Source organism: Setaria italica, chromosome II (genome assembly GCF_000263155.2).
Source record: "Setaria italica strain Yugu1 chromosome II, Setaria_italica_v2.0, whole genome shotgun sequence".
Classification (NCBI taxonomy): Eukaryota; Viridiplantae; Streptophyta; class Magnoliopsida; order Poales; family Poaceae; genus Setaria; species Setaria italica.
The window spans coordinates 46,147,540-46,160,753 of record NC_028451.1 but is presented as its reverse complement, the minus strand read 5'-3'; the positions used below and the strand labels follow the sequence as shown (position 1 = coordinate 46,160,753).

The window sequence follows — 13,214 nt, the reverse complement described above, 5'->3', positions numbered from 1 at the left end:
ATCGCGAGACGAATCTATTAAGCCTAATTAATCCATCATTAGTGAATGGTTACTGTAGCACCACATTGTCAAATCATGACCTAATTAGGCTTAATAGATTCGTCTCGCGATTTAGCCTAGGGGTTGTGTAATTAATTTTGTAATTAGTCTAGATTTAATACTCCTAATTAGTGTCCAAACATTCGATGGGACGGGGGCTAAAATTTAGCCCCCTCCTCCCAAACACCCCCTATATATATAATCGTACGTGCTACCTAGTCAAACAGCCGGCCGGATGACCGGCTCGCTAGCTATCTGCCATGCACTAGACGCGATAACCTCAAAGTGCACATCAACCACAATGGTTCTCAGCACCGCATATTTAACCAGCAAACCGTTGCTTCTACGCTCCAAGATGATACGGTAGCTAGATAAGCATACGAGAGTTTCATCGTTGCCTTTTCGTACAAATCCTCAAGGACCACCAGCATGATGTGCTTTAGCATTAGGCGGCAACGACGCCTCGAGGAGCGCCGCCGGGAGGAGGAGCTGAGGAGAAAGAAGGATGCGGAGGAGAAGACGCCATGCTTCCGGATCCGGAGGAACCTTGCCGCGAACGAGATGGAGGAAGGCAGGAGGATGAGGATGGCCGAGCGAGAGAGGGCAGCGATCGCGAGGGACGCCAAGGCGGCGGAGAAGGGGAAGGAGAAGAAGAGGAGGTTAGAGGAGGAGGTGAGGAAGGAGCGGGAGAAGATGAGGAAAGAAGAGGAGGAGAAGAGGGCGCGAGCTGAGAAGAAGAAGCTCAAGGAGAAGGAGCGGAAGAAGCGCGAGGAGGAGGCGAAGAAGAGGCGCGAAAAGGAAGATAAAGAGAAGAAGAGGAAAGAGGAGTTGAAGAGAAACAAGAAGGTGAAGAGAAAATGAAACCAATTGCCCACCGTAGCTATGTTGAATTTGAACATTCCTCTCTTCTTAATTCAGTGCATGCATGCATACGGATTCATTGATTCAGCTTTCAAGCGTATGCGTTGGTCATCAGCGCTCTTTTCATCGCCGGACGTTGGGGCTCGCGCGTGCGAATTCACGATGGCGTTCGTAACAAGCCCGTTCCTTCTTTTCCAACTCAGGAGCCCATATATGATGCTGCAGAGTCACGCGCGTAAACGGGCTCTCTCGATCCACGACCTCTACGAGCTGGCGCTGGCGAGCTCCTCACTCATGTCAGCCGCGCAACAGTTGCAATAAGATACGTTTCAAGCTTTCAGCGGCAAATTCTAGCTCCTGCTAATTCATATCATAAGATGGATTGTAAGCAGGGGAAAAGCTACAAGCAAACGACACACGGTACTAGCTAAAGCCTCGGCACAAACGTCTAACACTGAGCAGGAACTAGGAACACGTCATCGAACAAACCATCGTCGACACTCGACAGACCAAGGCAAACCATGAACATTCACCTCACTTATGTCTCAAGATAGAGGCTGCAACATCAACACCACCTCTCTTGGTCCTCACATGACCGAGCAGGAGTTTGGGTTCTCGTCGTTGAACATGTCGGTGAGGTGGTCGTGCGGGCGGCCGACGTGCTGCTGCTGGCCGCCGGCGGCCACGTAGCCGGGCTCGGCGCTGCGGACGTAGCCCGGCGGGGCGCGCTTGTCGTAGGTGCCGGCAACGTAGGGCTGGCTCACGAGGCTGTAAGGCACGTAGGGCCAGATCTCCGCCTTCTTCCCCGTCGACTGCGCTTTCTTCAGCACCTTGCTCGCCTCCACGAACCCGACCACCGTCACCTTCTGCTGCTTCCGGTTTATCTCCACCGACTCGACCCCTGGAAAAGGCCATCAGGCAGTGACAATCTCATGTTCAGTTCATCAGCAGCCTGTAGTGGTGCTACTGTGTAATGATGATGGATCAAATGTCAATTTCTTAGATTTATTTCTTCGTTTTCATTTTTTTACACATGGTGGGTTGTTCAGAACGCCAAAGTCATTTGTGTTCAGTGCACTTTTTTGTATGCCTGCTCAAAGAAACGTGGTGTCCTGCATTTCTACTGCAAGTCAGTGGAAGTTTCAGTACGTGTACTACTATATGACTTACCCCTTACGGATTGACTATGCTCTTGGATGAGAACTGTTTCAGATTTGAGAATCCACAGCCAGCTCTTAGCCTCCTACCCCTGGCTGTTGCAGAGTTTTTCGCTGGTTGCTTGAACAGTCGAACGATATATGCTGATGTAGTGCTAGAAACGAACTAGGAACAAGATCGACACGCGTGTTCTGAGGTTTATGATTTTTTTATCTTTTTACTGTCTAACATTTCAGTGGCCTAATGTCACATGAAAACAAAAATCTGGCTTTGAAATTTTTGGAGCACGCAAACGCAAGGCAAAAAACATATCAACAGTAACCGAGAGAAACAGAGAGAGAACCTTTCATGGAGGAGAGGGCGCTCCTGACTTTGAGCTCGCATCCCTCGCAGTCCATCCTGACCTTGAGCTCCACCGTCTGCAGCTGCTTCCTCCTCTTCATCTTGCCGTGGCCATGGCCTCCGCTGCCTCCCAGCAGCCCCGACAGGTACTCCAAGGTGCCCCCCATGGGAACTCACTCTGCAACTCTGCAAGAGCAAGGCACACACCACTACCAGCAAGAAGCTCGATCTCAAGAATCAAGTCAAGAACTGCAGAGCGCACACACACACACACACACACAGAGAGAGAGAGAGAGGTTTGCTTGAGAAAGAAAGAGAGTCCAAGCTGGCCATTTATATGCTCAGCAGCAGCAAGCCAGCAACAAAGACTGGTGGGCAGTGACCGGAAACGACAGAGCCTTGGAAAAGGACTATGGGCTATGGCAATGGCGAGCCTCTCCCTCTCCCTTTTCCTCACAGCAGTTTTTGTATTGATGTGATGAGGACAAGATGAAACCAATGAATGATGTGAGGAAAGTGGAAATCAGTGTCTTGTTGATTGTTGAAAGAGAGAGAGAGAGAGCCCTCGGAAGCTACAGTCTCTCTCTCTATGGCCTCTGCCTGTCACTGATCTGTCTGAGCTGCTCAGCTGCATGCCAACCCTACTAGCTGTGTGCAGGCAGGGCACTCTCTCCTGTCCAACAGGCCTTTAGGAAAAGCAGATGGGCAGGGCCAAAGCTGTGAGCTGCAGAAAGCTACCAACAACACCAGCAAGGAGGAAAGGCCTGGCATGGCCCATGGTAAAGACCACAGAGCAGTTGCAGAAGCAGAAAGGTCTCCAGAAGGAAAATGGAAGCAAAAAGACAAACCGAAAAGGGAGGTGGTGCCGCTGTGGCGCTGTACAGCCTGGACTTGACTCAGATATTTGTTGCAAGAGAAGCGTGTGTGCTCTTGCTCAGGATTGGATCGAGCTGTGGATGGGGAATGGCAAGTGTAGCAAGCCATCGAGCTGTATCTCCTCCTCGCTTTACAAGCCTGTGTCTGAGTTGAGCTCGTGCAGCGTAGCACGCAGCACCTACGGCTACGGGCACGGTTGGTGGCCGTGGCCGGTGATCATGCAGGCGAGGCTACATGCCGAGCGGCACTGTCGCCGGTGTCGCGTTGCTGCACCTGCACCAACCCTCTCGTAGATGATTCATGGCCCTGGAGAGGCGCAGTCGCTGCGCGTGCCCACCCGGAGTCGGAGTCGGAGCCTTTCCCGGCGTAGCTTTCGGTTGCCCACTTAAAACGCCGCACTGCTCGCTAGCTATCAGTTCTATCACGTTCACGCAGTGGTGTGCCGTCGCGATCGGCGACGGGTGCGCAGCGCAGATGGCCAAGAAACACACACCAAGGGAACGTTCGTTGTTGGGTCAGGCCGGTGATCTCTGGACCACGCCCCGCATTGTAAAATCGGTCATTCAGGTGTTTTTTTCTTTTTCCTTTTGAAATGAACAGCGTTCAGGTGAGGGGGAGCAACCATCCAAACAAGAAATGCACTCTTTGGTAAGTGTCACGCACAACGGCTGTAACTTGGATCGGTTAAAACGGCGAGCGATCAAATTCCGACAAGCTGAATGAACATCTGGCCTAGGTAGGGGACGCGCAACCAACCGTGATGGCGACACAAGCTAAGATCATCGTGCCCACCAAGAGATCATTGCAGCTGCCTCTCGCATTGCAATTGTCGTTGGGCTTGGACGTTGGACCCCCAACAATACATGGTGGAATTTTACATCAGCGGTAGGAATTATTAGAAGAAACCGCTGCCATCACGACGCACCAAAAGAAAAACAATCTGTGGGAAATTAACAGTTGCTGATTCAGTGCAGGAAGAGTAGCTGAGTAGGAACAGAAAGAGGACGGACTGGTGTGCATATATTTTCTTGAGGCGAAAGACGATCGAATCTTAATCGATTTTAACTCCTACTTATATCCGGCGGTCAAAGGAGAAGGTAACCAGGTAAGGCAAATTCTCCATGATTTTGCAAGTGTTTTATTCAAATTTATACGATTTATTAGTTCATGTTTCTTTACTTCGCAGATGATTCATAAATTGAGCATGGCAGATCGATTCAGAGTTCTTAACTTCTTTGCGACCATGCCTGTTTGACGGTGGCTGACTTGTTCGGACAACTGTTGTGTCAATTTTCAAGTGTTAACTGATGATGGCAGTTCTTATACATAAAACGAAGTATTCTTTGGCTATAAAATTTCTTTGTTTCAGATGAAAACATCAGAAAAACAAATGCAAAACATAAGTTCCGTTCAGGAAAAAGTGTGTGAAAACATCACTTCTGTTCGGAAAAGAGCGAACGCATGGGCAGAAATATTCGAATCCCATCTTCGGTAAAGTAGGTACAAGCAAAATCAATCAGCCAGCATTGACCTCAGTAGTCGAAAATTTCTAGTGGTCACGGAACCACTAATGGTGATCATCAATACGTTGGAGATGTCTGTGTGCCCACTGTCCAGAGCACATCAACAGCTGAACAGCAATTGCAGTTGTTGCAACTTGAAAGCTCCATCGAAGTACAAGTACAAAACAACATTACAAGCAACTACATCACGAAGTCGAAACCATAAACTGTCAGGTATGTGATAGTCAAGCTCCAACAAGGCCACCAGAGGTAAATAACGATGAAACGCTAGTCCACGGCAAAAACACAGCATTAATCAAACAGCAACCCTATTTTTAACAGTCCTCAGTCAGAAGAGTTAACATATAACAAAAGATTGGCTTGCAACATAGCATTCCTATGGCCTATGGCTTTCAGAAGCACTTAATTGATCAACAATACTATGCTTGAAGTACTATTACATCCACACATGGTTACACTGGTAAATAAGGAACTGACAAGTTTGTACCAGAGGTGAATTCTCAGAGCTTCAAAGGCAAGCTATACGGTCAGTGTCATAGATCACAGCTGCCAGTGCACATTACAAACCACTCAAAACTTTCTTTTCTTGTGAACAGGCAAAATGTCCGTGTCATTGAATTAAGAGAGAACACGGTGCTGCAGCGCACCTAGGGCAGCTCATGCTAGGCGGGGTACAGACATGAAAACTTGCAACGAAATATATCAAAGCCTACTACAGAAGATAACAACAAATTAAATAATGCAAAATAGGCCAGTTTTCCCCCTACTTTCCAAGAATTGACTTCTATAAATTCTACATTACAGTTGGGAAATGGCAGATCAAATATGGCTGCGGAGATGATTGCTGACATTCACGCACCAAATCTACCTTCAGCATGTGATGTTTTCTAGCTTATAAGCATACGGTGAGAATTTACAAGCGATACCACATGATTTAACTTTTCCATTTTATTCACAAAATACATATACCAAGAGTTTTATTTGCATAAATATTACTCATGCAACCAATTGAATCAAATACATAGACGCCTACAACTCTCGTCATGGGAAATTAAAACAACTCAGTAAATGTGTTTGGTTAGCCATTTCCCAACTACAAAAAGAATCACCTCAGCAATTGATTTTGAACAAGAACCTTGCAGGCCAGTATTCTATAATTGTGTCATAAACCATCCATGAATAATCATCATGTGATTAAACAAAAGCGAACCATGAAAGGTCAGTAACGTCACACAGCAGCACCTTCATCAATTACTACAGCACCATAATGATCGATGTCTCCATTCTCACCTTTACCAAATACAAAACCTTCATGTAATCTTTGGACAGAATTTTTCAAAAACTGTTATGAAACTATAAACTTCTGGTGCACCCATGGTATCAGATATCTTCAACTCAATGCACCAGCTGTATGTCAAAAAGATGACTTCATTCTTTATACCTTCAACCCCAAAGGCCCAAACAAAGTCAGCTAACCAGACCACGTCACAGATGCCAATGAACAATTGAACATGTGAATGTCGAAAATCACAATTCATTTCAAGCTAACCTTTGAACAACCATTTTCATCATCAGGCTAACCTTAAACAATCGTTTTCAAACAACACATGAAATGGACTAAACAATCGTTTTCAAACAACACATGAAATGGACGGAACCTATGACGGGTACCTGACAGAACATAAGCTTTACCTTTAATAATACAATCACAAATAGTGTCATGCACCAAAACAAAGAGAATGGAGGCATTTCACTTGAGCACCACTCGAAATGAACAAATAATTCAAACTAGCATATTCTAGTCACCTTATACAGTAACACCACCAACAACTACACAAGGCTGGCTGTTCAAACCAATCCAGGCTAGTAATATAAAGCATAGTGCAGGAAGAACTTATCGTGTGATTCCGGACAAATCTATCACTCATATCAGTGATTAAGCTTGAGGTTGGACAAAAGCTACAAGAACGCAATACCCCTGCCCGACCGCTGCAATCCCATCAAATTCCAATTCAAAACAAATAAGGCGCACGCGTACGTTGCATCGTCTAAGAACACTAGGAACAAAAGAGGGGACACCTTGGTGGGATCACTCGAGTGCTACGGCGGCGCCGGCGGCCTTGAGCTTGGCCGCGAGCGCCTCGGCCTCCTCCTTGGGCAACCCCGTGCGAACCACGACGGGCGCCTTCTCCACCAGCTCCTTCGCCTCCTTCAGACCCAGGTCCGTCACCGCGCGCACCTCCTTGATGATCTTGATCTTCGCCGCGGCCTCGTACTTCTCGATCTTCACGTCGAACGCCGTCTTCACCGCCGCGGCGGCCTCCTCGGGTCCCGCGGAAGCGTCCCCGGCCCCGGCCGAAGAGGCGCCACCGGCGGCCGCGCTGGAGGTGAGCGAGAGGCGGAGCTTGAGGCGCAGGAGCGCGGCGTAGTCGTCCAGTTCGGCTGGGGAGAGGGCGAGGAGCTCGTCCGCGATCCGCGACAGCTTAGGGTCCTCGCCGGCGGCGGTCGCCGCCGCCGTGGAAAGGCGGCGGAAGCGGGGGACCAGTGGTGCCAATTTGGAGAAGAAGAGTGGCATTTTGGTAATTACTGGGAATCACGTGGTGGGCCGGGGGGGTTTAGGGTTCGAGCCCGTTTGGGACGACGAGGCTTATAGGAGGAGAAGAGACGCCAAGTTTCAAATACGCTTACTAACAGTGAAAACGTATTCCGCCCGCACACTGATGCGCATGCGTGCTCCCCACTTGTCAGTGGGTAATCCCTTGCCGCTTGGGCTTCCCTTGTTCTCCATTTCCAATGACACCCCCACCGCCACTGGCTTTCTGATTACTGGGCGCCACACGCGGCGCAAGTGCAAACAGCACGCCATCTATTCTTGCTGTCGCTCTCCCCAGGGGCAAAGCATAAACCCCAGTGGCCTCGTAGAAATCAAAATCGGAATCGGAATCCGACGCGAGTGGTCGCGCGGATTCACAAGCGCGCGACGGCTCGATTATTCCATCTCCTTATTTTCGATCTCTCGCAGTCCCCGATCCCCCATCCTCGTTGCTGTTTATTTTGCTATTGGGATTTTTTTCGGTGTTTTTTTTGGTTGTTTCGTTTCAGGATCGCACGGCCTCGGCGATTTCGCGGCCTCTGGTCGGTGCATTTTCCCCTCGTTTTGTGTTTCTGGTTTTCACTAGGGTTTTGGTACCTGGGGTTTGATCTGATGGATGCGTGTGCCTGTAGGTTTTTGGACCTGCGGGTTGGAGAAGGCTGGCGCACGCTAGGCCCTGCTGAGATCTCTCTCGGTACGTGAAATCCCATCCGATTGCGATTTTAAGGGTTTTTTTCGGATTGCACGTGCAGGTTTTCCCCCGATGTTTGCACTGTGTGGTTGAGGACTTGAGGGTATTAGGGGTTTATGTGCGGATTCTGTTGAATGATGGTTTTAATGTACAATGCTCGTGAGTGGGATAGAAATGCAATCTATTTAGTTCGCTCTCTGGGACATGTGTTTTCAGTTTTGTAATTATGTATGCTGTGAACCTCTGCCTCAGGATCAACCTATTTTATTTAGGTTGCAATGTCCCTGATACCCAAAAATTACCTGAATTTTGGTATGTAGGTAAAATTAGGAGCATTTTTCTTCCTATATTTAGCATGCAGCTCTTGTCAAAATTCACGGGGTAAAAATTGTACGAACTACGGACATTAATAGATTATCATTGTAAAAGTGCATCCACATACTAGAGTTAGGGGTGTTCCGTGTTACTATTTTGCTGAATGTATAAAATGTATATCATTGGAGTAACTAGAATGCAAGCAAAAAAAGATGGATTTAGTCCTCAAATCTTGTTGTTGCAACTTGAGAATTTTTCTATCCTTAAATCTGATTCATATATTACAATCCTATATGATATAGATCATTTTGTTTCATTGAGCTGTAGAATGTTGTTTTGATTTCGTTCATGGCAATGTAATGTAACTTTTGCAATCAATTTAGCTACCTTCTATTTAGTATATCGGGAAAACTTTTTGCAGTTGAAATGTTGACATATCCTATTTTGAACAACCAGCCAATTGATGAGTGGATGGTTGCTGAGTTGAAGGATGAGCTTCAGCGAAGGAATCTACCTGTCAGTGGTTTGAAGAATGATCTTGTGAAGAGGCTCTTTGAGGCCATCCAGGATAAGATACTTGATGATGGGGAAAAAACAAATGGTGGAATTCCTCCTGAGGAGCTGAAAGGGGGTGAAACCCCTGGTTCTGTTGATGCATCTGTTAACCAGGCTTCAATCAAAGAACTTGTTGATGAAGGTGCTTCAGAGGTTATGAAACAGGGGGCAGATCTTGTTATCTCTGTTACAGAAGCTTATGATGAAAGTATATTAACTACTTCAGAAGTTACTCAGGAGGCTGTGGTTGGTACTCCAGAAGCTAGTCAGAGAAGTTTGGATGCTGTTGCAAGAGTTGAGTCTTCTCTAGTTGATACAGCAGCAACTGATGAAACCAATGGAAATGGCCTAGAATCAGCTTCAAGTGGCGACACTATAGTGGAGGAAGCAAATCCACGTTCTGATAATCACTGTGATACCATCGAGCAGACCCCAGAAGATGACACCAACAAGAAACTGGCTATTGATGATATACCTTCTGATGGTACTGGTGGTGACATCAAGTTAGGCCTTAATATGCACATCAAAATTCTAGAAATGGGAGATGTATATGCACCTTCTGATGATACCGTATTGGGTGCTGATCCTGAGGATGCTGATGCTGTTGTGGCTGCTGAACCAGAAGATGACACAAGCAAGAAAATGACCATTGATGGTGTATTGTCTGATGCTAACCATACTACTGTCAAGCTAGGTGTCAATGTAGACTGCAAAATTGAACAGGAAAAAGTACCAGCACTGCCTGATGCTATTGAATTGAATGCTGATCCTAAGGGTGCTGATGTTGTTGTGGCAGCAGAGAACATGATTCCTAAAGATAATTTCAGTGTGAATACTTTGATGCATGGCAATGGCCACGGAGACTTTAAGTGCTCTAATGGGGACACCAAGCCCTTCCTGTGCAGAGAAAAAGACCAGGTATCTGAGGTCAACCCAGATCTAGATTCTCAAACTAAGTGTGTATCAATTTTCGATGATAATATATCTGCTGACAAAAATAATGATCTAAAGGGTAACCTGAATGCTGATGATTGTGATTTAGAACTAGACGCAAAGCAGGAGATGGTCAAACCATCATCCACCATTCCCTCCCCAGGTGATCTTTTGGAAGTGTTGGATGTCGACAAAGAGGTGCATAAGATTGGTGCCACTTTGCAAGAGTTAGGCTCCACAAGTAATATAGACTTGGACAGAGATGAGGAGAGTCCTGATGGTAGTTCTATTGAGAAACTGAATTTTGATAGTTGTTCAGGTGATGAATCAATGGATGAGGATGTGTTGGAAAGTAAGCACATTGATTCCAATATCAAATCTGATGATCTTGGAGAGAAGACAGAGTTTACCTCAGAGCATGGGTTGAAAGAGGTGTCTCTCCTTGATACTGCTGCTGAGGATTCCTCTGCACACACAAAGGAAGTTGTAGTTGAAGAGAAGCCACCAAGTCCAGCTGAAAAGAGGAAACCTGAAGGTTAGTGATTACTCCATGTTTGTTTAGAGTATATTTACAAAGTGGTACTTACTAAATTCTTGTACTAATAACGTATTTATACTCTTTGTATTGCCTTGGGATCATTATGCTTTTTATAACAAGTTTCAGTATGTGCATGTACAATTGCTACGAGCATCCAGATTTCTTTTGTGTGATCCTTATACTGTTTTCCTTTTTCCTTTGCTATATATTTCATGGAACAGTTATACATTTATATTTTCCAGTTCTCTACTCCTTTTTAGAGGTATAGGAGTATAGGACACTTATTGCAGTTTTCTAGTAAGAGTAGCGATCATCATATTATACTGAGTTTTGTGGCATTCCTCATGCCAAGTACGATTCTTGATTTTGTTCTAATTTTCTATTAAATAAACAGATCAAGAGGTCATTGCAAATAATGAGCCAATCAAACGGCAGCGCCTACGGAACGTGAATGATGTCGATATTTCTGAACAAAAAGCACCCAAATTAACTGGCACCGGTACTACGAAGGAAGTCTTTCATTATGCTCCGAGCCATTCTTTTGGCAGGCCTGGCACAACAGCAAGCAGAGATTATCCAAAGGAGCGAATAGGTGAGGTTCTTCTACCCTTTCAATAAAGTAACTCATTGTTGTTGTCTAATTCTTATCTTCTGCTGCAGTACCACCTGCTCAAAAACCAGCAACAACTTCCTTAAGAATTGATCGATTTGTGCGCCCATTTACTCTGAAAGCTGTGCAAGAACTTATTGGTAAAACTGGATCTGTTTGTAGCTTTTGGATGGATCATATCAAGACCCACTGCTATGTTACTGTATGTCCTTATCTTCCTTACCTTATGTCTCCACCTTCTTATTCTTCCTTGAAACAGATTTGCCATCCTTCCTCCAACTTATATTTTATTTTGTTGCCAATACGTTTTGTTTCAGGTAAAGCTAACACTTTCATACAACAAAGATGGGTAATATATCAGAAGTATAATTCAATGTTTGACCCTTTTATGGCTTTTTTAACACTGCACAAATCTTGCTTTCCACATGCTTGATAGTAGACAGTTTTGCAATACAACTTGCACTGCATCATTATAATTGAGCTTCATTCAGTTGCTGTTGATAGTTTTGGTTCTAGACCAATTGCCTTTTTATCTAGCTTGGTAAGAGCTGATGCATGTGGTGGTTAAAAGTTTGCTGTAAAGGACAGAACATAAGATGGTAGCCTTGCTGCTTGATTGTGCATATTGTTAACTCAGAGCATTTCGTGATATGTTGCTTGTTTCTTGTTTATTCCTTGTAGTGTTGTGGTGCTGACTTGTCTTCTTGCCCTACCTCTCTGATTCGCAGTACTCTTCAGTGGAGGAAGCAGTGGCTACGAGGAATGCTATCTACAACCTCCAGTGGCCCCCAAACAACCGCAACTATCTGGTCGCTGAATTTGTCGATCCAGAAGAGGTGGAGCTCAAACTTGAAGCCCCTCCCCCATCTCAAGTGCCTATCAGCTTGAGCACAGCTATAGCACCACAGGCAGCACCCTTCCAACAACCCAATGCTAACCAAACCCTACCTCCCCAACCTGCTGCTGCTCTGTTGCCAACTCCAGCACCTCTTGCCAAGCTGCCGCCTATCTCTGGCCCTGGACCAGCAAGAGAGATGCTTCTTCCCCCTCCTCCAAGGAACCTGGAACCTCCCCGGACACTGGATGATCTCTTCAAGAAGACACAGGTGCATCCAAGGATTTACTATATGCCCTTGTCCGAATAGGAGGTATCAGCTAAACTTGCAGCTCGCAACAATGTTAAGAGGCGATAGTGGGGCTTTAGTTTGTTGCTCAAGCTGGTATGTTGGTATCTTGTACCCGTCACTGCTGTTCTCAGATGCAACTGTAGATGTCACGGTGATTGACATATTCTTTTCTCCTACCTGATTCCATCAACCGCTGCAGCTCTATGAAGTACTAGGTGGTATGTACATTTAGGTCGCATAGTGTTGAAAGAGGAGTTTGTTGTGAGGGGAAGGCCTGATTGGGTATGTGGTATTTTGGAGTTCAAGAGAATACCGTGGGTTCTTCAAACTATGACGGGTGTGGTACTTTGGAGTTCTAGAGAAAACCATGGTTTCTCAATAGTATGATGGCGTCGTAACACATCAGGGTTTTGGGGTGACTAGTGCAAATGCAGCAAGTTGTCAGAGCATTGCACTAGAACTCGTTGAATTCGTATTCCTGTTGGCTGCTGCTCTTATTGCGCGTTATTGTAAGAGCATTTCTAATCGCCTTGACGATTGTGCATCCACTTTGAGTCTGATGTGGAATGCAGTATTATGTACCCCTTTTTTCTGGATTTTGCTTCACAACCGGTGCTCACAGTTGGTGTTTTTATTATCTGTATTTGTATCTTTCTTTCATCCTGGTTATGTCTACAAATGTTGGATTTACTCATGCTGATGGATGCAAAAGAGAAGGTTGGCAGCTCCTGAAGTTCGATCGGTACGTTGCTCTACTCCTAGATGCATTCTATTCGGACTTCGGACTCGTTATGGGCTTGAGAAGAACTCGCACTACACGGCCCAATTCTCCGTCCATTGGTGGCCCAGTCCAAATTGCGCAAGACGAAAAAAGTCCTCGCCGTCGCCGTATTCTCGCTGCGCCCCCTCTGGGTTTTCCTCCCACGCTGGAAAATTATCTCTTGCAAGCAAACCAACCCCGTCTTGGCCTCCCGGGCTCCCAGGCCCAAATCCGCGCCTGGCAGGCCCGGCAGTCCGGCCCAAGTTTTTTCGAAGCGGGGTTGAAGGTTTCGA

General features: G+C 46.1%; 3 protein-coding genes across 5 annotated transcripts; 1 reads left to right on the top strand and 2 right to left on the bottom strand.

Moving 5' to 3' along the window:
• Positions 1-1,235: 1,235 nt before the first annotated feature.
• Positions 1,236-3,003, bottom strand: LOC101759542 (heavy metal-associated isoprenylated plant protein 23). Its single transcript, XM_004958326.4, has 2 exons — positions 2,402-3,003; positions 1,236-1,801 (listed from the first exon to the last, which is right to left on the bottom strand). Exons 1-2 carry the CDS (start codon positions 2,565-2,567, stop codon positions 1,488-1,490), a joined length of 480 nt encoding a protein of 159 aa, XP_004958383.1. The 5' UTR covers positions 2,568-3,003; the 3' UTR covers positions 1,236-1,487.
• Positions 3,004-6,476: 3,473 nt separating this feature from the next.
• Positions 6,477-7,430, bottom strand: LOC101759134 (50S ribosomal protein L7/L12). The gene is made up of 2 exons (XM_022824640.1): positions 6,879-7,430; positions 6,477-6,788 (listed from the first exon to the last, which is right to left on the bottom strand). The coding sequence occupies exon 1, from the start codon at positions 7,372-7,374 to the stop codon at positions 6,889-6,891; it is 486 nt and encodes a 161-aa protein (XP_022680375.1). The 5' UTR covers positions 7,375-7,430; the 3' UTR covers positions 6,477-6,788; positions 6,879-6,888.
• A 124-nt stretch (positions 7,431-7,554) lies between these two features.
• Positions 7,555-12,795, top strand: LOC101758731. Of its 3 annotated transcripts, none has more exons than XM_022824638.1 (7): positions 7,555-7,934; positions 8,025-8,086; positions 8,855-10,421; positions 10,819-11,016; positions 11,085-11,236; positions 11,352-11,383; positions 11,763-12,061. In XM_022824638.1, exons 3-7 carry the CDS (start codon positions 8,870-8,872, stop codon positions 11,920-11,922), a joined length of 2,094 nt encoding a protein of 697 aa, XP_022680373.1. In that variant the 5' UTR covers positions 7,555-7,934; positions 8,025-8,086; positions 8,855-8,869; the 3' UTR covers positions 11,923-12,061. The 3 variants fall into 3 exon arrangements, with proteins under 3 accessions (XP_022680373.1, XP_022680374.1, XP_012698950.2); XM_022824639.1 differs by having other exon boundaries at positions 11,352-11,397; positions 11,763-11,904; XM_012843496.3 differs by lacking the exon at positions 11,352-11,383 and having other exon boundaries at positions 11,763-12,795.
• Positions 12,796-13,214: the final 419 nt, after the last annotated feature.

Coding starts and splice junctions, on each gene's coding strand:
- LOC101759542 (XM_004958326.4), bottom strand. CDS start 2,567: ATGGGGGGCACCTTGGAGTACCTGTCGGGGCTGCTGGGAGGCAGCGGA. Junction 1,802..2,401: donor CGCCCTCTCCTCCATGAAAG/GTTCTCTCTCTG, acceptor GGCCTTTTCCAG/GGGTCGAGTCGGTGGAGATA.
- LOC101759134 (XM_022824640.1), bottom strand. CDS start 7,374: ATGCCACTCTTCTTCTCCAAATTGGCACCACTGGTCCCCCGCTTCCGC.
- LOC101758731 (XM_012843496.3), top strand. CDS start 8,870: ATGGTTGCTGAGTTGAAGGATGAGCTTCAGCGAAGGAATCTACCTGTC. Junction 10,422..10,818: donor TGAAAAGAGGAAACCTGAAG/GTTAGTGATTAC, acceptor TTAAATAAACAG/ATCAAGAGGTCATTGCAAAT. Junction 11,237..11,762: donor AGACCCACTGCTATGTTACT/GTATGTCCTTAT, acceptor TCTGATTCGCAG/TACTCTTCAGTGGAGGAAGC.